Source organism: Ctenopharyngodon idella, chromosome 6 (assembly GCF_019924925.1).
Source record: "Ctenopharyngodon idella isolate HZGC_01 chromosome 6, HZGC01, whole genome shotgun sequence".
NCBI lineage: Eukaryota > Metazoa > Chordata > Actinopteri > Cypriniformes > Xenocyprididae > Ctenopharyngodon > Ctenopharyngodon idella.
In genome coordinates, this window is record NC_067225.1 from 8,987,256 (window position 1) to 9,009,943 (window position 22,688).

Here is a 22,688-nt window from a genome sequence, read left to right on the forward strand (position 1 = left end):
GCTAATTTATTGATAAGCCTGAATTATTTAGATGGCCCAGTGTGTTCGGAAAACACAGCAGCTGGTCTTCACGTGATGAAACAAATATCTGTCCTAGCTTTTTGCCCTAATGTATCTCTTATCTTGCCCACTTGTATCTGGATAGGTACAGTAAGAAGAGCCATTTCAAAACTGATATAAATGAACATTACAGACAATATGTAAACAATACAATACATAATTTAGCACCAAGTTTTGTGTCTAAGATCAGTCTTTTTCAGTGTGTATTATTAATATACTGAATTATGTGTATTTTACTGTTTTCCCATTAGGAAACTCAATGTTTCAGTATAGATAGTAATTATTGGTCCCACTTTATATTAAGTATCTGTAACTACTATGTAATAACATATAAATTAATCATTTGATACAATGCAGTTATCGTGTACACAGCCTGTTCATAATCTTACCCGTATCCCACCTCAACAGCAGCGAAAGTGTTTTGCAATACAACATGAACACAATTACAAAGTACATTGTACCTAACAACAGTTTGTTTTGTTTTTTTATGTAAGTACATACAGTAGTTAAAGACACATACACTCTTATAAATAATGGTTCCAAAATGGCGTTTCTGCAGAGATGCTATAGAAGAACCATTTTTGGTTTCCCAAAGAACCAATTAATTTTTTATTATTATTGTGAAGAACTTTCTAATAATCTTAGGGTACGTTTACACGACAACGGTGTACTAAAAATGGAAGCGCTTTTCGCAAATAGGTGGCAACATTCTCAAAACGATCCCCATTCACACGGATACGTTAAGATGACTAAAACATTGTATTATGTATGCCATGCCAGTAGTTGGCGATGTCCACCCTCTATAGACCTTATGCGGCAGAGAAACGTGCGCGCCGCCATCTTTAGAATTTTGTCTTTGAACTTCCGTTTTTGCGGTACCCTGTATATTTCTATGGAATCGCTGTCAAAGAATAATTAGCTGGTGAAGTGGATTTACTTAATGTAGAGTTAACAAAAGTTATCATGAGCATTGTAATGTTTAAAGCAGATGTCTTAACAAATGTCAGTAGACCGGGAAGATTTTAAAACGAGCAGTTCATGAGGAAATAAGTAAGATCGCTGTGGAAATACAAACCGGAAGTCAAAAGACAAAGAGCGCAGCGCTGTAAAGGGGCGGGGCTACATAAGGTCTATTCGGTTTTTAAGTCTGACATCACGCTGCAGCGCTTCCGGGTCCAAACGCTCTATCTCATACCACAAGAAAACAACAAATGGTGCTAATATAGACACACGATGTGGTGTAATACTTCCAAAAAATTATAATCATATCCTTTATCTCCATAACAAAATCCCAGATGGCCAGACAGTGATTCATCTTTTATAAATCATTAAAATATGTGAGCTGTGAGCACGGAGACTGTTGTGTAGACTGTAAGTATTTTAAATGTTTAACTTTAAAATGTTAAATGTTTAATATGAATAAATAGCGCTCATAAACAGCCATGGAGATGCCATTCTCAAGTGAAACGAGTCCAGGCTTGGACCCAGAAACAGCGTTTCTTACGTCATGACTTAACAAGTGGATAGAGTGGTGGAACTATGACGCATTTTTGTAGGCCTAAACCCGGAAGCGAGTTAGCATTTTAGCACTTCTGGTCCATCATCCCAAAGTTTATTCTACGACATAAAATACAGCAGTATTAACCTACCCGTGATTTTTTAAGCTGTTACGTGTCTTGAAAAAGGCGGTTGCTAACAAGTGGCTAAATGGGACTACAGAGGCTGTCGGCGATATTAAACGTCATCACGCCAAACAGGTAAGCTCGGTCCGCTTTTACAGCCTTAATCAATAATTGTGCTCTTATAAACTATTTGTGACTAGCAGGGCGGGCGAGAGCCGTGAGGGAACGGCGCGAGGCCGGTGACGCGAGGGTTAACGAGCTCCACCTGTGAGGCGCACCGGCCTCGAGTCTCTCACGGAGGAGCTCCGGAAGCATAAAAGGAGGAGCGACGATAGTGAAGGACGAGAGAGGACCAGGCCTGGACTTTAGTTTGTTTTATTATTGTGACGAGCAGGGCGGGCGAGAGCCGTGAGGGAACGGCGCGAGGCCGGTGACGCGAGAGTTAACGAGCTCCACCTGTGAGGCGCACCGGCCTTGAGTCTCTCACGGAGGAGCTCCGGAAGCATAAAAGGAGGAGCGACGACAGTGAAGGACGAGAGAGGACCAGGCCTGGACTTTATTTTGTTTTATTATGTTTGTGTGGCCGGCAGACGTCCGCGAGGGTCTGCCGGCATTACTTTCGTTTTGTTCTTTGTTTATTTTATTAAAGTTTATTGTTTGAATGTTCGCCGGTTCCCGCCTCCTTCTTCCCCCATCACTCGAACTGTGTTACACTATTCTAACTCAAACTTTCAGGGAAAATGTTTTTATATAAAAACTGAAAGAGTTGTCAGAAGCTTAGTAGTGGCAACGTTGAAATTGTGCGACTGTGGTGTAGCTCGTTTATAACCTACGTTTAGCTTTTTACTTCTGGCAACTGCATATAGGCTTCAAAATTCATAAAAGTTGTGTTCATCTGTGAAAATGATCTTAATGGACAAAACGTGTAAGTATCATAAACTTTTGTCGATCACAGAGCTTATTTTATTATCCAAAAGCCTATGGAAAAATCCTATTGGCCGACTGGCCTACAAAGTGAAATCATAGTTCCACCACTATAGACTGACCATGCAATAGAGGGTATGCATAGACGTCACTTTCCCGCCGGAACGCGCTCCCTCAGCTGGACTGAGTGGCAAAAGAACCTGCTGCATGACTGGATTTAATAGGGGAAACTGTGAAAACGCGAGTAAAACAAATTATTACACTAAAGGTTGGGCTCGAAAGTGTTCCTTATGACATGTCAAAGAAACCTAATCCATGGATATTGACATATGCAGCCAAGAATCGTGTTTCCTGACATTTATATGTGCCTGATTTCGACGCCAGGGAAACACATAAAGCAAATCGGCCTGTGAACGCTTTATATAAATACAATATAGGTAGGTCTAAATCTGAGTGATCACTTATATCAATGTTATATATATCGTCATATCATCCAGCCCTAAAACTTGTATATTTTGTGTCAGCGTTTATTTAAAAACACCCAATTATGCAGAATATAAGATGGTAAATATTTAATTGATGAGTTGTCAACACAATATATAACAATACAATATATAGGGTATGATTTTACCCCAAAATCCAACATTTTGACACAAAATGATAACTGCAAAACATGTTTCTTTGCCTGGAGTCCAGCTGTTTCTGTGAATTGCAGTGACCTATTTGCTTCTTTTTTCTGTAGCTTTCAGCAGTCTGTAAAAATATACCTCAGATTTTGTGTCAAATCTATTTGTACAGTCAGTCGCAAAGCTCTTTCCCTGTGTTGGATGTGTTTTGTGTGTTTTTCCCGGCATTCACGCTGAAAACCAATGCTGCCACTCAGTCTTTTGCCACTCAGTGGGCGTAACCGCAGTCATAGCGGTCGACGGTGACGTCACGTGCATACCCTCTATACACATGTGCATGACGTCACCGTTTTCCAGAGATGGTCTTATTATTGGGAGATACGAGGGTCCGTGGCTCTACCATTGGAGAAAATGTAACAGCTAACTATGATTGTGCCTTGATATCCATGGATGTTAAAGGTTCCATATGGAACATAGACGGCTATAAAGAACCTTTATTTTTAGGAGTGTAATGCAAAGTGTGACCTAATTATTATTTAACAACTAAGATGCAACGGGTATAATAATATACTCATTCAAACAGCTGAATTTGTGACAAAACAAGGAAAATATAAACCATTAAACTAATAAATTATCAGACTGAAGTCAAACTCTTTAGAATTTGATGAAATCATTGGTTTACAATGTCACTGAGCAAAGAACATTCTTGCTTTCTTAAAATGTGTTTTTGCCAAAATTAAAGTTGATGGTTTTACATCTTGTGGTCATATTGCACAAGGGCTGCATTAAAATCACCCTGGGAGTTCCTCCAAGCCCTTTCTCACCTCAAGGTTTTGTGCCAGAGGTCAAAACATGGTACAGCGTGGAGGCGGACGTATTTGTGTCCCCCCTGAAGAGCATTCCAGGCAGCCATAGACAGTCTCGCGCTTCTGATGCCCCATTCCACACAGGGCGCACGGTCCTTTAGGTATGTTATGGTTGAGTAGATTTACACGTATGTGCTTCTCATCCCGCAGGTACGCCGTGGACAGGTCAGTCATGCTGGCAGCCTTCTCGTAGTAGTCCGTCACGACATCGTCCATGTACATATCAGAGTGAGTGAGCTCTTCAAACGTCCTGTCATCTACAGCAAGCAGAAATCAAGAGTCATATTTGGAACATTTCTTCAAGAATTTTTTTAAATATTACAGGTACATTTGACGACAGAAATGATCTCACCTGCTCTGAAAGGATTCCCATAGATGATTCCTGACAGGAATCTCCTGAGTCTTCCAAAGGAAAAGCGGCCAATGTATCCCCCGAGCTGGTCACGTATCTGTTCCCTCTCAAATCCTCCCATTGACTCTGGTGCTACACATATGTCTGACCAAAGATACATCGAAGGCCATTAGTTAAATAAAAAAAAAATTAAAAAAAACAGATGGAGACTACTTTATTATGAAATTCAACTAATTTCCAAGCATGCAAGCATGGATGAGCTTTAGTTTAACTCCAATAGACATACACTATTACTCAACAATTTGAAGCTGAAAAGAAGCTGAATTACTCCATTCTTTAGTTTCACATTAAACTTCAGAAATCAGTCTAAAGGCAGGAACACACCAAACCGACGCCGACGAACTATTGGTGACGAAAGCAGACTGCGGGGTTGGCTCACGTCGGCAGTACCTAGGTCCAAAGTTGGCCTGACACACCAAACCAACGTTTGACGGCCGACAGCCAAGTAGCACGTCCATTCTGCGCCCATGTAAGATGAAATGCCTTTCCGTACCAGCAGGTGGCAGTAGCTGAACAGCCAATCAGAATGAACAGATGGCACGACTGACCAACGAGCTCCGACGCCGATTCAACATGTCGAATCGGTAAAAAAAAAAGCAGACAAGGACCAATTTCAGCCAACGGTGCAGAACACTGAGAAAACTTAGTCGGCCAACGAACAAAAACTGCCCGACCGTCGCCTTGGTGTGTTCCTGCCTTAAAGACCGGAACACACCAAGGCGACGATCAGCCATCGGATGGAATGCTGGTATGGAAAGGCATTTCTTCTTACGCAGGTGCAGAACGAACGTGCTACTTGGCCTTCGGGTGTCAAGCGTCGGTTTGGTGTGTCAGGGCCATTTTGGACCCAGACGCTGCCGAAGTGAGCCAACCCCGCAGTCTGCTTTCGTCGCCACTAGTTCGTCGGCGTCGGCTTGGTGTGTTCCGGGCTTAATAAGCTTATTTGGAACGCAAAATTTCTTGGAGGATCACAAAGGTTTTGCGAGAGAACGCAAAAACATTGAAATGATTTTTTCCTCCCATCCCATATTTTTCCACCACCATATCCCTTTAGGAGTTTTGTATAAATGTCTTAAGTGTCATTTTTGATCAGTTTAATGCATCCTTGCTGAATAGAAGTATTAAAGGTGCAGTAGGTGATCTGGGAAATGCTAACATTAGCCTGCTAGCATTGAAAGCATACAATCCCACCCTTCCTGCATATCGCTGTCCAAAGCCACGCCTCCTCCAAAACACTGAACACACACACACAGCTGCTCTCGGCAAGGTGTCACAAGAGACGGCGTTAAACTACCTCATGTCTCAAAACACATAACATTACAATAACAATGAATGTAAACAACTTAGAGAGCTTTTACCTGACTGCTCCAGATTAATTTCGGTGTGCATACCACTGACATGGAAACGAATAATTCCAAGTCTGACTGAACAGCTCCAGTTAGAACGTCACGGGTTGCCATCTCTTAATTACGGTAGTTATGATGTGAACGCAGCATAAGCTCGTTGTTTTGATTCAGTAGGAACTGTAAAAGGTGGCTGCTGATTGTTTGTGGTACTCCGTGACTGAGGTCTATCTGTGTAAACACTGCTTAGCATGAAGGGTGCGCAAGGGTATGTAAAAACATACGTTGACAGGCAGGTAGGACATCGTATTATTTCATTTGAACCGAATATAATGGTTGGATAAACATTTTATGGTTCTACGCCTTCCACAGACGATATATATTTATAAAAATACATTTAGACCATTTAACATAGTGATTGCTATCAGGATATAAGGAGACTTTCAACCAGTATAACAAAAAATTTTTCTGTAGAGAATCACCTATTGCACCTTTAATTTTTTTTTATTTAATCTTACTGACCCCAAACTTTTGAGCGATTGTGCACAAAGAATGATAGTGTCAGAACACATTATTGGGATTATGCAGTCATTTAATGCTTACCAAGACGTCCATCAAGACGCACATAAAGCTCGAGTACACTGAATGCTATGGTCGTGTGGGCTGGAATAACAATGGCTTTATCTCGCCCTTTAGGATTTCGACCATCATCTATCTGGAACTGTTTGGGATGATAGAAAGCATTAGAGAACAGCAGATTTCACAGCTACATATATAGTTTGGCCTGGGGGCACAACTGCATTTGTTTACCCTCATGGTAGTTCCACGGACTCCAGCGTGGACGGTGAGGGAACACTGTCGTGTGGTGCGGATACTCTCCATGACAATGCACAGGATCGTGCGTCCACTCTCTTTGGACTGACGGATCAAACAATGATCCAAGTCCACTTTCCTGATATTCTAGAAATAAATGAGAGGAGAATAGACAGAAAGATTTGCGAGAAAAAGAATGTGAGAATGTATTGATTCATTTAATTTAAGAAGTACATGAGCAAGAGTGCTGCTGTTCCAAATATTAGCACATCCACAGGTAATCACAGCCATGCCAAAATAACTTCAGTTTCAGTAAAATCAGTAACTTAAATTAGAGACCCAATTAAAAAACTTTATTTCAATGTTTTTGTGAATGAAGTTTCTAGGGGGAACACAATAGGTTTGTGAGAAAACAATTTTTTTGTGAGCAAAGTCAAAGTTTCTCAGAGGAACGCAATAATTTTGTGAGAGAACGCAAAAGTTTTGTGACCGAATGCAATTATTTTGGGGGGGGAAGAATGAAAAAAGTTTTGCAAGCAAACACAACGTTTCTCAGGAGTCAAGGGAATGCAAAAGTTTTGCAAATGAACCTAAAATTTCTGCGAGCAAATGCAAAGTTCCTCGGGGAATGCATTAATTTTGCAAGAGAACGCAAAAGATTTGTGAACAAATTAAATTTTGTTTTGGAGGAATGCAAAAGTTTTTGCAAACGATCACAAAATTTTTCTGGAGTCAAGGAAATGCAAATGTTTTGTGAATAAACCCACAAATGTTAAGTTTCTAGGCAGTTGGGGGTATGCAAAAGGTTTGTAAGCAAACACAAAATCATTAAAATATAATTTTTCACCATCACCATGTCCCCTTGGGGGCTCCATAATTTTTGCTCTACCAGTGAAAATAGTTCCAAATGGAGCCAAAGCAAAATCAACCTTTGCACATCACATTTGTGTTTTGTTCCTGAATGAAATGTTTTTGAATGAATCAGTTGAGTGAATGATTCTGACTCACTCATAAATACAGTTATTTGTTGCATCTCTTCATGCAAAATGTGAGTGATACAAACAGTGAAAAGTCCTAGTACTGCTGAACAAAATACCAGCTCTCAGCCAATAGTGAGTGCTGAAACTAACTAACTGTATAAAAATATATACACAATGTCCTTTACCTTGCATTGAGCTCCCTCAGTAATGTAGGAACCTCCACCTCATGCTTGGTCACAATTCCAAAGGAGGCCTTTACTGCCACAGAGTCTGAACCACTCACGTTTACTCCCACCTCGTGGATCAGATGGTTGCCCAAACGCCCATTTAGGGAAACATCAGACTTGTCTTCATAGTTCAGGAGCTGATATGAGGACACTCCTGTGAATCAGACAGAAATACACTCCTTTGATATCACTTACAGCGTACAATTAAAGGGATAGTTCACCCAAAACATAAAATTCTGTCAATCATTTACTCACCCTCAAGTTGTCCCAAACCTGTATGAGTTTCTTTCTTCCTCTTGAGAACACAAAAGAAGATATTTTAAAGAATGTCGGTAACCAAACAGTATTTTTTTTCCATACTATGAAAGTCAGTGGGGCCCATCAGCTGTTTGGTTACCCATATTCTTCAAAATATACTCTTTTGTGTTCAGCAGAAAAAAGAAATTCATACAAGTTTGGAGAACTTGAGTAAATGGTGAGTAAATGATGACATAATTTTTGTTTTTGGGTGAACTATCCCTTAATTCAAAAAATACCTTCATTTATAACGCATAAAATGCGAAACAGTTTCAAAATAGAGTATATAATAAGTGTTTTTATGCATTTTGTAAGTACAAATTACGCAAAGATGCACATAAAATTCTTCACAAATGTTTGACTGAAGGCCAAGTGTTTTGTTCATCTATACTCATCAAGTTATTTTAATTTATTTCAAATTATGAAATCTTACTCACCTGCTGTGATCTCTTTCTCTCCCACGAGTATGTCTTTCAGTGAGAAGGGGGTTGTGGCATATTTGGTCTTCTTCCAGAAATGGCGTCTTCTCTTCCTCGTCACCAGGCTGAGGGGTTGATATCGGTCCGCTTCACTTAGACTGGGCACATGGATCAGCCGTCCAGTGTCCCCCACCTGCTTCACAAAGTTCTTAGTTGCTGCCGCAAACATGACTGTAGTTCACCGCAGCTTGAGCATATCGTTACTTTGTATGTTCTTTCACAGTAGTTTGAATTTGACTTGACTCTGGCTGTGGCAACATCGCTACCTGTTCAAAGCTAAATGAGACTGCAGAGGTGCTGCTTGGGTTTGTCCAACCAAATCATAAATAATAAAGTGGTTGTAAGCTGATCAGGATGTCCTCTGCCATATGTGTAGTGTCTTATCGGGTTCAAATAAATAGACCTGACACCATCACATCTGTTATAAGTAACTCCCTCCAAACTAGAACATAAATTGTAGTCGAGTTTATAGTGAGTATAATGATCTTATTAATGCTTGTTAATTATTGCTTCATTTTATTTGTAAACAATGTAATTAGCTTAATTGTTCTGTAATTACCTAGTTTACATTACTTGTAATGAGGTTTTAGTTTATACATTGGACAGATGATCTGATGACCTTCTTTTGTATAGCATAATAAGGTCAAACTAGTTTACATGAAGAATATTTGTTGTTAATTGTATGAGCAACACTATATTTTACTGGCAAAACTTTACAATAAATTAGCCTACTTCTAAAGCATTTATTCATTTTAGTTCATGTTAATTTCAACATTTGGTAACACTTCAGTATAGGGAACACAAATTCACTATTAACTATGACTTTTCCCTCAATAAACTCCTAAGTTACTGCTTATTAATAGTTAGTGAGGTATTTGTTAAGTTTAGGTATTGGCTGGGATCAAGAATGTAGAATAAGGTCATGCAGAATAAGGTTTTAATATGTGCTTTATATGTACTAATAAACAGCCAATATACAAGAAATAGGCAAGCTAATAAGCAACTAGTTAAAGGATCCTAAAATAAAGTGTTACCCAACATTTCTATAACATAACTAAAATCAAAAGTTGTATGTTAATCTTATTTAATGAACCTGAGCTAAAATGAACAATGAACAGTTGTATTTTTATTAACTAATGTTAAAAAAGATTAATAAATACCTTAACAATTGTATTGCTCATTGTTAGTTAATGCATTAAAGGGTTAGTTCACCCAAAAATGAAATTTCTGTCATTAATCACTCACCCTCATGTCATTCCACACCTGTAAGACCTTTGTTCATCTTCAGAATACAAATTAAGATATTTTTGATGAAATCCGAGTGTATCTGAACCACACATAGGCAGCAACATCATTGCGCCTTTTGACATCCAGAAAAGTAGTAAAAACATGGTTAAAATAAACAACGTGACTAAAGTGGTTCAACCTTAATGTTATGAAGCGACTTTTTGTGTGAAAAAACAAAACAAAAAAAATGACTTTATTTGAACAATTTGAACTGTTCATCAAAAATATCTTAATTTGTGTTCCGAAGATGAACAGGTGTGGAACGACATGAGGGTGAGTAATTAATGACAGAAATTTCATTTTTGGGTGAACTATCCCTTTTAAATACAAAGTTCTGTCATGAAACTCTAGATGGCGCAGGCTAATAGGTCCTTTAACTCAACCTGCTCGTAATCACATCGTTATCTATAGAGCACAGCTGATTGGTTCCTGCTGTATCAGTAGCCAATGAGCTTGCGTGCTTAACCTTCAAAACACTTGGGTAGCATTTGCCTTAGCAGTGCAGCGTGCTTCAGAAACCCTCCACCTTCCCCAGCTCCACCTGTATTGATCTGCTACAGGTAATTCATGTACGCTATACTGTACAGCAGCAGCATGTCTTACTTGCTCACAGCAGCGTGTTGTGTATGTATTGGCAGTAGTAAGTCCTGTACTTGCTCTGCAGCAGCAGTGTAACAGATCTATTCAGCCAAGACCAAACATGACAGTGAAAAGGCCTCCGAGAGTTGACAGAAGTAACATTAATAAATGGGACCTTATTGTACATTTTTGCCACTTGTGTTTTGTTTTGGTTATTTCTTGTTACATACTGACAGAAGTAATAAATGTTTCAAAGTAGAACAGAAACAACATATGTAAGATTTAAATTATATGTTATGTTTTACTAGAATATCATAGCAACTTCTGCTTTGAGTTAAACTTAGTTTATGGTCTATTATGTTTAAGATGGGCCAGAAATTTTACAATCTGTGATAATGTGTAATGTCCATTTTTAGGACAAGTTAAATGCTGGTGTTGCAGTGATTCACATAGATGGTGAAATAAACCGTGGTTAAAGGTGTTTCTCACCTCTTAACTGAACCAAGATCCCTTTGCCTGCACTAACAAAACATGTGGATACATTCTACTGTGAAAGGGAAGTGAACCTGTGAGTCTACATAAAGTAATTTGTTAGAATATGTCTATTCTGCAGTGTACAAGGCTCATTTGGCTAGAATGTATTTACGGAACGACTCACTCACTCATGACCTCATGTGGCTCCTCTTTATGTCCAGAAAGAACTGAGGTCCGTTACTGTTGAAGGCACACTGCTAAAACATTAATGGGGAAAAAGAGCTTTTGTAAAGAGCTGTTTATAGTTTCTAGAACACACTGTACACATGTACAGTAATACCTTGTGAGGCCAGCCAAGAACATCCTGAGGTCACTGTGTTAGTCAGGCAATTATGACGATAAGGTGGGAGAATGATTGCAAAGGGAATAAACTTCTTCATTTAGAACTGTACAAACAACTGTAGGACATGAATAGAAGGCAAACAGTTTAACAACCTATATTTGTCTTGAAGTAATTTGCCTTCTCAGATGTAGAAAGATTTGTGCAATTAGGCAGGCCTGAGTATGAATGGCCAATCCTGTACTGGTTTCAAAATGAACCCCCACCCACCAAAGTTTCGTTAGGTAACATATCCTATATCCTGTTATTAAAGAGATAGTTCACTCAAAAATTAAAATTGTGTCATCATTTACTCTTGTCGTTCCAAACCTGTATGACCTTCTTTCTTCTTTGGAACACAAAAGGCGATATTTTGAAAAATTAAAAGTGCTTTTTGTCCATGCGATTAAATTCAAATGGCTTTAATATTGAGGCACGCTAACATGGTTATTTTATTTATGTATGCAAACTTACAGTTTGGGGTATATTTTTTTAAAGGATTTTTGAAAGAAGTCTCTTATGGCCACCAAGGCTGCATTTATTTAATCGAAAATACAGTAAAAACAGTGAAATATTATTATTACAATTTAAAATAGCTATATTTTAATAGTTTAAAATGCATTTTATTCCTGTGATGGCAAAGCTGACGTTTTTCAGCATCATTTCTCCAGTCTTTAGTCACATGATCGTTCAGAAATCATTCTGATTTGCTGCTAAAGAAACATTTCTTATTATTATCAATGTATGATGAAAACAGGCTGTTTAATATTTTTGTGGAAACCTTGATACAGCTTTTTCAGGATTAGAATGGTGAAAAGAACAGCATTTATTTGAAACAGAAATCTTTTGTAACATTATATTGTCACTTTTGATCAAATTCATGTATACTTGCTGAATTAAAAAGTTTTTTTTAAAAGCCCAAACTTTCTGACCCCAAACTTTTTTACAAGGTAAAAACTAAAGCCTCCTTCACATATGGACTATATAATGTTTAAATTACATTTACATATATATATATTTTCATGATTTTATGATCATGACCTTCATCTGCAGGTCCTAGCAATACAAAGTGAAAGACGGATAGGAATATCTCATGTTTTAACTCATGAATATTAATGAGAGTGTTGAGTTATTTATGTTCATTAGCTTAGCAAATGATCATGTTTAATACTTTATGCATTCAGGTGCAACATGTAAGTGTCACATTAATGCCACTATGAAGTTATTAAATGTAATTTTGGGAGGAGTATGCCCATCTAATCTTCTAATTAATACCAGGGTATAAAAACAGCCTCTTACCACTACCCCTTTGAAAAAGGTTTAAAATGTTAAATGTTTTTGTAAGTGTGTCAAGCTTTATACAGTGATGACCAAATAGGTTAGCTTATGATCCACTACAGAATCTACACACAAAATTATTGCGTTTTTACCTATTCTGCACATCTAAGAAATAAAGTAAAGCCACTGCACATAGTTGTCCTATAATTAAATCTACTGGTGCCTGCTGAGTGATGCTGAGCTTTGTAGTGTTATGACAGTGATACATGATGCATTCTGCTTCATGTTCTTCATAAGCGTGCATCATATTAAGGAAGACTGGAGTCTCGAGTTATTTTTGCTCCCGCTAGATGAGAGGCTGGAGAACCACAGGGCGGGGGTGCACAGGCTGCCTGGAGTTTTCATACAGGGAGCGTCTGCGCAGAGGCTGGCAGCTGCGCTCTTGGGTACAGTGGGTGTCTTGTGGAGTGCATGGTGAAACTGTGATTTTTTAACAGTCTACCTCCTGTGGCAGGCACAGGCAAGGCTTGTGCCCCCAGTCGTGAAAATGACCGCAGTTCATCACCTCAGGATACCTGTATGGCTGGGGTTCTGTTTGGCCCAGGTGTTATTGATTACGTGCCAGGATGTTAAGACCGGTGAGTAACCTGCCTCACACTTTACTAGACAGTACGTATAACTCCAGTATTTGAGATAAATGTGTAAGAAGTGCTTGAAAATGGTGAAATAAGTTTCATACTTACCTGTTTTGCATCATACACTAAAACATGATGGCTTTTCTCACCTTTTAATTCAATATCTGGAAGAAGAACAGCTCTCTCATGTCATTTTTATCATGGCACTCTGATTTTTCATGCATCTGTGACAGTGTAAGATTATTATGTAGAGTTTAAAAATACAAAAGTTTGGATTAAAATGAAAAACATTTAGACTGAAGAGTTTTTAAGGTGCTTCATTTAGATTGAAAATGATTGTGAACAAAATTTCTTCCACCGTTGGGTAAATAATAAAACCTCATTTTTGTATTATTGCAGTAAAATTTATGTAAATTATACAAGTAGCATGAGTGCAGGTAAAGTGGGACACTTTAAATTTACTTTTAGATTTAATTTTTTAATTTAAGTAAGATCCAATTGTCTTACCATATAGTTTAAGAATAAAATAATGCTTACGGTGGTAGTTAGAACCCAAAATTAAAACTGTCATCATTTAGTCAGCCTCATTTACAGTGACTCAGTCCCTATTCACCTTCAGTATGGAAAAAAGAAGCACTGGAAGTCAATGATGAGTCTGTCATTGTGCCTAACAACTCTTTTAGTGTTCCATGGAAGAAAGAAAGTCATACAGGTGTGGAACAACATGACTGAACTATTCATAATTCATACTATTAAACATAAGCAATAATAATGGATGTGGGAAACACCACAGAGGAGATGTTGTTTCAGTCCCATTTATGTTATGAACAGCAATAAAAATAATGAGGTGATGGAATAGCCATATTACTGAAGGAAGTTAAAGTTGCTGTGAAGAAAGCATTCGACTCTAACAAAAAAATGTTTTGCTAATGTTCATATTAAGTTATGAAAACTGACTGTTTTTTTGAATGTTCAAAACGTCAATTTTTTAAAATAATTTTTTGCTTATTTGAACGTTAAGAAAACATTTCATTTTATCATTCTTCGAACATTTAGGAACCTTACTCTTGAATGTTCTGTGAACATTCTGAAACAAGCAGTAACATTTAAAAAGAAATCTAAAACATTTTAGAAAACAACCTTCCATGAATGACGTATAAACATTATTGAGCTGACGTTTTGAGAAAATTCTTAAAGATCAGATCATATTGAACGAACGTTCTATACATGTTTCTAAAAGAACGTTTGTTCATAACTTCGCCAGAACGTTCTGAAAACGTTCCGTTAGCTGGGTTCAAAGCAGATTTTACCTGAACATTATGATTCCTTACTAGCACAATTTTGATTCCTAATTTAATTGTGAACTTGCATGCTGAATTATCCTGATCTTCTGCTTTCTCAGCTCTATCGGAGTTATAATTTCATAGCCTTGCGTGTAATGATGTGAGGTTTTCACGGACCAAAGCAGGCCACCAATTGTGGTCAAAGTTCTTTCCAAAAGAGATGCTAGACACACCCAATCATGTGGCGAATGCGTTTGCCTGAAATCCAACTATGATGTTTTCACATTCATTTAGGTTACAGGTCAGTTCAGTTATTGATCAGTATTGTTGGGTAGCTCAGCAAGAATCAAGTCTAAAATTATATTGAAATAAAAAAATTTGCATGGTGAATTCATGCTGTCACACTCCAACCCTAGTTTAATGTACATAAAACAACGTGTGTGACCCTCTCATAGTAATTATCCCATTTGGGGACACGTCATGTGAGCCAGCTTGTAATGTTTTATGAGGGGGAGGATATTATGTCAATCACAGGATCTGCAATACCGGACTTGGAGAGAAACATTGTATGACAAATGCAATGTCCATTCTATACATGAGTATATATTAAAGAAATGTACATTCCAAAGAGGATATTTTTGTTAAAAACTTCAGACAGAGGGCGTGCCTTTTCACTTCGACAGAAATAAAAGTTGCCCACAGCCTAACCTATAATAGAGGCCGCTGTGGTTTCCCTAAAATAACGCATGTGCTTTTCCACTAAATTGGTACTTACTGTCTTTTCAGAATCGTGCTTTAAAACAGCCACTTTTTTATACAGCTGAGTAGCAGCAGGTGTCCTTCTGGTAGTAGATTTACTGCTCCAATGCCACTGACAAGACTGAAAATAATATACATTTAATATTACTTCAGGCCTTCAGCATGGTTACAGATCTATTTCCTAGTTTAAAAACATTTAAAATGAGGATCTATCTATCTATCTATCTATACATTCATATTTTAAATATTTAGTTCACTTCAAGTTATTTCTCTCACAAAGTCTATTATTTTGAAAAGTAAAGTGCAGAGAAATTTCACTTAGTCTTCTTAATTGCTTGGAATGTCTTTATGACATAATTTGGGCCTTTACAGAAACAATTACAGCTGTCTCAAACGCCTTTGATGAAAGTAGGGGCAACAAATGTCTCCTACAATAATTCTTACCATGCATAAAACTGTCTGAACTTCCACTGTGTTGTTGCACTAGAGCACTGTATTAAAGGCTTTTAGATAGTCATACACATTATTGCTTGATTACAGCAGTGGAAGCGATTCTAGAAGCCAGCCATCAGGAGACTCTGATGCGACAGACTTTGAGCATCAGAACCGGCATTTACTCTGTCTGCCGTCTCTGTCACGCTACAGCATTTAATCAAGAGTTATCACAGCCTGGAGCTGTCGCTCAGAGCCACAGACAAACACAACACAGCAGAGGATGAGAGGATTTAATTTGGCATCTTCTCCTTGGGTGTGTTTATCATAAAACTGTGGTCAATATTCTGATTGCTTATATATTAGGTCACTTATTATGCATTACAATTATGTAAAACAGTTTTTTACAACTGCTACTACTCCTTATTCAACTTGGCACAGCAGTAAATTTCACACTACCAAAAGACTATCAAAACACTCATATCAACCTATTCTTCCATAACACTAGCAAAGGTTTCACCCAACATTCATAAAACAATGACCTAAAACACGAACAACAGGTAGCATTATACGTTTTTTTTTTTTTTTGGTCAAATTTTTTACAAAACAGGAAAGACACCTCTGTACTGTTTAAAATTCACTGCAGTACGTTAAATGGTCCATGTTTATATTACAGTAGGAAATTATTCCTAAGATGTCCCCTTTTGTAAAGATGTTAAAGAAATCGAAAGACTATCACCTACAGAATGTTTGTGTTCGGCTACATCTAATTGTTTTGATAGTAGCCTTTTTTTATAGCATTTTTAGATTTGGAATATATTTCATTATGGTATACTGTAAACATTTAGCAAATTGCTGTCTTATTCAATTTTGTGTTATGTTTTAAACTTAAGTTTAACAGTAAAAAAAAAAAAGCATGTAAACATGCAAATTGGCCTGTAGGAACATAGATTTGTGGTGGTGGTTGTGTCTGATAATATAGACATAGGCTGAATCCGAAATCGCCTCCTATACCCTTAAATAGGGCATTATTTGAGAGGACAGCCATTTGTAGTGCAATGTAAAACAGAACAGTGAAATTAATTAAATGAAATTAGTTTGTTTCACTCAAATAATAATGAAAGTTCATTGTACGTAATAGAAAAAAGTGGCTCAAAACTCAAAATTTCATTGTAGTAAGCTGAACTTAATATGATTGAGTTGAGTTGCAGCAGATTTCTAATTCCCAGCATGCTTTGCGTCAGACTGTATAAATAAATGTTGAAATTGACCCTTCGCCGGGAGTTTCATTGACAAGCGATCTAACCAATCATAATGCTGAATCCACAATTTTGTCGGACAAGCAGTCAGGAGTTGGAAGATTAACCTTGGTGGACTTGAACTTCAAAAATGGTGTGTATTGACGTCTTTCCGCGTTTGAAACAACATTCCTTCTCATGTTCATTCATGTTTATTTGATGCACTAAATTAACTAGTAGGAAGAGATGATCGGTTCACGAGTCGCTTGAGCTGAGGTGTTACAGCGATCTGTCACGACACATTAAAGAGCCACAAAACGGTTTTATTGTTCCAATTTCTTAAAAAATTACACAATTTGAAAGCTTGGACTTTGTTTAATATCATAAGTACCCTGCTCTGTCTTGTCTGTCGACGTGTTGTCAGTGTCCTCTTTGCTCCACGATGTATTTTTCACTCTGTGTGGCGTGACAGTGCCATGGATTGTCGGACAAAGCAGCAGTAACTAAGGGGGGGCAGGTCTTTGCGAAGGGTCAATTAAGTGTTATTTTGTGTGTTTTTGCACAAGATTAACATAGGAAGATGTAAGTTAGTGTTTAATGTTGTGTTATGTTGATATTTACAGGGGCTTCTGTTATGTTACTTTTATAGGGTTACCATTGCGGAGTGAAGCGTAGAGCCTGTGGTTAGGTTAAGGATGGGCTGCAAAACTTTTAAAGGATTAGTTCACTTTCAAATGAAAATTACCCCAAGCTTTACTTACCCTCAAGCCATCCTAGGTGTATATGACTTTCTTCTTTCTGATGAATACAATCGGAGATATAATAATAAATATCCTGACGCATCCGAGCTTTATAATGGCAGTGAGCGGGATATGAGCTGAAGAAAGTGTCTCCATCCACATCCATCCATCATAAATGTGTACTCCACACGGCTCCAGGGGGTTAATAAAGTCCTTCTGAAGCGAAGCAATGCGTTTGTGTAAAAAAAAAAAAAAAATCCATATTTAACAGTAAAGTAAATTTTGAAGTAAAATATCTTCTGCCAGACCACTTCCGTATTCAACCTATAAAAAAGGGTAAAACTCTCCCAGTTCAAAAAACTTACGCTATGTCCTACACCTTCCGTATTCAACTTACGGAAAAAAACTTAACTGACGCGACGGCAGCTTACACTTTCTTCGTAACTTGAATACGGAAGGCGGTCTGGCGGAAGCTAGATATTTTACTTCATAACTTGTTAAATATGGATATTTTTTTTTACACAAAGGCATCGGTTCGCTTCAGAAGGCCTTTATTAACCCCCTGGAGCCGTGTGGAATATGTTTATGATGGATGGATGTGGATGGAGGCACTTTCTTCAGCTCATACTTGTTGATCCCGCTCACTGCCATTATAAAGTTCGGATGCGTCAGGATATTTATTAATATATCTCCGATTGTGTTCATCAGAAAGAAGAAAGTCATATACACCTAGGATGGCTTGAGGGTGAGAAAAGCTTGGGCTAATTTTCATTTGAAAGTGAACTAAGTGATAGTGAACTGTTAAGACCACATACTGTATGTTGTTTGATTATATACATGCAAGTATATAATGACAGTCTCATTGATCGTTATAATTGCATGTGTTATTTGCTATCAAACATTTAACCAAGATCTGAATGTGATGTTTATGTAAATTAACTGTATGTAATTAACATTTGGGTGAGGCTAAGAACTGTGGGAGCGAAGGGATGCCGGTGATGTGATTGAAGTGGAGCACTGGCATTGCTCCGCTTCCACGGCTTTCGGCCCCACCCCACTTGTCACAAAAATTTTCTACTAACTTAAAAAAAATGAGTTAGTTTACTTAAATGATTTGAGGTAGTAAGTTTCCTCAAATGTTTTACGTATTCTGAACTTATGAGTTTTACAGTGTGGTGTCCGAAACCATAGTGGACGTTATCGAGTACACCCATTCTATCCCATATTGCATCGCGATAATGAGTGTTCAGCCGATGTACACTCAACACCTGTCCGAATTAGCTCACTCGTTTTTATTCACTCCTTCAAGTGAACTATTAGTGGACTAATGTAGTAATAGTGATTGAGGGTTTAGGGGGCGGTTTCAGATTCAGCCATAATGTAAGCAGAAATGGTAGGAACACAGACAAAAAAGTTCCATATAGGCAGACCAGCCCCATAATTTGACATTGAAAAAAGTGGATTTCTTTTTTTTTTTCTATTTGTGGAATGTATGATGTGGTACATAAAAGGTGCATCCTCAATAGGCTGAGTGAAAAATGGCTGAAGGTCTCCAGCTGCAGACCTCAATTACAGGGTGTGGCGTATGATGTGATCACCAGCTAAATGAGGGCAAGCAGAATTGGATGAATGGTGGCATTGCTCTAGTTCTCATTGAGTCTAAAACACTGTACTTTATACTTTGACTTATAATTATAGTTACTTACATGTCCTTGTCAAGGACAGATTATGGACCAGACCAATGGGACCACTGCTTTATCGTGAGGCTCCATCTGAGGGGATGTAAAGTTGATATAGAAAGACAAACAGCTCGAATGTGTGCCACTGACTGTTGCCACAATGTGAAATAAATGAAGGAATTAAAAATGTTATCCATTCTAGGCACCTCCTCAGCACTAACAGTGCCTTCTGAATAGCTTTGATGTTGTATACGATGTACAATGTTTACATACATGGTGTGTCCATTCTTGTGGCTTTAATTTCTTATACATGGATACTTGTATGCCTAGCAAGCAACTGAGAAGGCAGTTCATTTAAAAAATATTAGAATGGTAAGCATAGATTACCATAAAGTAGCTTCATTACAATTCTTGGTTATTATTACTACTGTAAAATCAATAATTAAAGCTGATGTAAGCATGATTTTAAAATACTACACATAAAATGTCCCCATTACCTGAATGATATCATGTGTTTAACAGTCTTTGTGATTTCTCTTTTATTTCTTACCTTTTTTTTTCCTTGATGAGAGTAGTGGTAGCACGTTACGACTGTTTTAGAAACGATGTTTTTAGCACTAGCAACTACGTGGTGGGTATTGTGGTTAGCATGCCAAGTTTTTGTAAGGACTGTTAGCTTTCAGTATATCTTAAGACATATAAAGGAATATTTGTGAATTTCTACCACAGTCTTAGCAGTAAGTATAACCAGAGCATAACCAGAGTGGAATTTTAGGACGAAAATATCAAAATTAGCATCAAGTAACTCATTTAATGGGAACAAAATGATTCTTGACGCTAGACTGACCTCTGCTGGCGGATTGAATTTGTGCTGCTGTCAACATCACCTCAAACAAACAAATAAATAAATAAAGTGTTACAATTTTGTAAGTTAAGAGTGAAAATACTTCCAATTTAAATAAATAAATAATTGAGCTTTTAATTTTTTATGTGATTAATAAGAATGTAATATTTATGTATGATAGGCTATAAATGACTGATATAAAAATCCTTATGTGTGTTCTCATTTTCATCTTTGAACAGAGGACACGAAAAACTGTAAAGACGGTGATCAGAATTATTCCGAAAATGAGATTTGGAAGCCAGAGCCGTGCAGGCTTTGTGTATGTGATAACGGCCGAGTGATCTGTGAGGAGATCATCTGTGAGGAGCTGAACCGATGCGAACAGTTCATGATCCCAGAGGGAGAGTGCTGCCCGGTCTGTCAAACCTTCGCCAGTGCGCGTGGAAGAATCGGTGAGTCATACACGAGATGGCCGCTAGAGGGCAGACGCCAATCAGATTCGTAAAAAGGGAATTCATTTAGATGAGGAGACGTTTATTTATCATTTAATAGGCTATATTTATTATAATTTAGACTTTGAATTCATTATAATTATATTTTGTGTTTCTTTTGCAGAAACATTTGCGTTTAAGGTATGTGAATACTTTTAAAATTCAGGCATACAGATTAACATTTGTTATTTGTATTTTTTTCCATCACATATTAATATACATATAAAGTTTTGATTAGCCCTGCATGTTTTTTCAGGGCCAAAAAGGTGAACCTGGTGACATTCCTTATGTGAGTCTATAAGATTATGTTTCTGTCCATCATATGTCCATGCAATATTTTGTGCCAGATATAAGAATATGACAGTAGTGTTAAAATTGTTATATACAGATTCATATTATTTTATTATTTTAATTAATGTTTTTTTCTTCTTTTTTAGATCGTGGGAGTACCTGGGCGTCCAGGACCAATGGTGAAGAAAATGATGCACGCGCACACACACCCACACACACACACACACGCACACAAATTATATTTTTCACACACACAACCCTTACAGAAAACTTTCTGCATGTTTACATTTTCAAAAAACTTCACTTATTATGATTTATTAGCTGTTTTCCTCATGGGGACCAAAAATGTCCCCACAAGGTCAAAAATGACATCTGGTCCCTATAATGTAGGGAATACCGGGACCGCACATACATACACACACACCTCTAATCTCTTTTTTTTTTTTTTTTTTTGCTCTTTCTCTTCAGAACCCCTATTCTTTGTAATGTCAATCAAAGTGATGTCCATTATCTTGTGTGTCACATCAAACAGGGTCCCCCAGGAGCAGACGGCCGAGCAGGATATCCAGGAAGCAAAGGAAGACGAGTATGTGACATTTACCAATACCCATTTAGTCATTTGTATTCTGTTATGTGGCTATTTCACCTCAGAAACACCTCCAAGTTATGTACAAATAGTGACTTTCTTTCTTATATCATGGAACGTACTGTAAGTTATGGCTAGTCAAAATTACTTTGAGTGAATACATAGTGTAATGATGGCACCTAAATAGTTAAAATAGTGACATGCAATGTTTTTTTGTGAAGGGTGTTCCAGGTCCACCTGGATTTGATGGGGAGCCAGGTGTCCCAGGCATGCCAGGTGAGCCTGGTCCTGTGAGCGCTGCATTGCCTGGGGTGAGTAATATTTTCTGTCCAGGTTTTGTTGTCCTGCATTTGTTACATCCCTAATCAGTGATTAGAATCGTAAAATTTGTTCCTCTGATCTGAATATGTAATGCACACAATTAGGATAAAGTGTGTTTATGGTAAAAAATAATCTATGTACCTTATTGTTGTTAAAATAGGTTTTAAGTAAAACAAAATCCTTTATTTCTTTCAAAAAACAAAAATTATGAAAATGCTGTATTACTAGTGTACTAGTGATTTTAATGTTTCCATTTTAGTGACAATACAAAACACAAGCAAGCCCACCAAAATCAGACTTGATCCTGCTGTTTTTAAAAAACTTGCCTAAATGTGTTCTTATCACAGTATTATATATTATTTATAACATTTATTGAAAGTTAGCATGAGATGAACATTGTGATAGTCTACCATATATCCTAGTGAAACTGAAAAACATAGGCCGGGACTTGATTTTGTAGATCAGGAATTGATTGGATCATTGTCGTTCACTAAATGATGTGATCTCATGTGAGTGACAGGTTGCTGGAGGGGAGCAGTTACTGTCCAGCCCTTGCGCTGGTGCACACATTAGCAGACACAGTGTTGCCAAGTCTGCGGTTTTCCTGGGGAATTGGGCTACTTTAACACTGTTGCCGCGGGTTGTTTTTCATGTCCGCGGGTTGAAGCAACCCTATATAACATGATATTTAGCCCCTGGAATGCGAATTTTACCAGAGGAACCCTGCCAAAAACACAGATTGG

General features: G+C 37.7%; 2 protein-coding genes across 2 annotated transcripts in view; one reads left to right on the top strand and one right to left on the bottom strand.

Annotated features, from left to right (window-relative positions):
• Window positions 1-2,412: 2,412 nt before the first annotated feature.
• Window positions 2,413-9,426, bottom strand: pjvk (pejvakin). Its single transcript, XM_051896204.1, has 6 exons — window positions 8,608-9,426; window positions 7,832-8,027; window positions 6,664-6,805; window positions 6,457-6,574; window positions 4,451-4,594; window positions 2,413-4,355 (listed from the first exon to the last, which is right to left on the bottom strand). Exons 1-6 carry the CDS (start codon window positions 8,816-8,818, stop codon window positions 4,078-4,080), a joined length of 1,089 nt encoding a protein of 362 aa, XP_051752164.1. The 5' UTR covers window positions 8,819-9,426; the 3' UTR covers window positions 2,413-4,077.
• A 3,591-nt stretch (window positions 9,427-13,017) lies between these two features.
• The window catches only part of col5a2b (collagen, type V, alpha 2b), a 34,289-nt gene continuing 24,618 nt past the window's right edge, over window positions 13,018-22,688 (top strand). The window contains exons 1-7 of the mRNA XM_051896923.1: window positions 13,018-13,284; window positions 20,496-20,708; window positions 20,872-20,888; window positions 21,004-21,036; window positions 21,185-21,217; window positions 21,571-21,624; window positions 21,846-21,935. Coding sequence (XP_051752883.1) covers window positions 13,194-13,284; window positions 20,496-20,708; window positions 20,872-20,888; window positions 21,004-21,036; window positions 21,185-21,217; window positions 21,571-21,624; window positions 21,846-21,935 — 531 coding nt within the window. The 5' untranslated portion in view covers window positions 13,018-13,193. The remainder of the gene's footprint in view (window positions 13,285-20,495; window positions 20,709-20,871; window positions 20,889-21,003; window positions 21,037-21,184; window positions 21,218-21,570; window positions 21,625-21,845; window positions 21,936-22,688) is intronic.

Bases quoted from the DNA above. Each gene is read 5' to 3' on its own strand.
- pjvk (XM_051896204.1), bottom strand. From the start codon at position 8,818: ATGTTTGCGGCAGCAACTAAGAACTTTGTGAAGCAGGTGGGGGACACT. The intron at 8,028-8,607 runs GTGAGTAAGATT...TCTGATTCACAG, and splicing joins AGAGAAAGAGATCACAGCAG to GAGTGTCCTCATATCAGCTC. The intron at 4,595-6,456 runs GTAAGCATTAAA...ATCTTTGGTCAG, and splicing joins GCGTCTTGATGGACGTCTTG to ACATATGTGTAGCACCAGAG.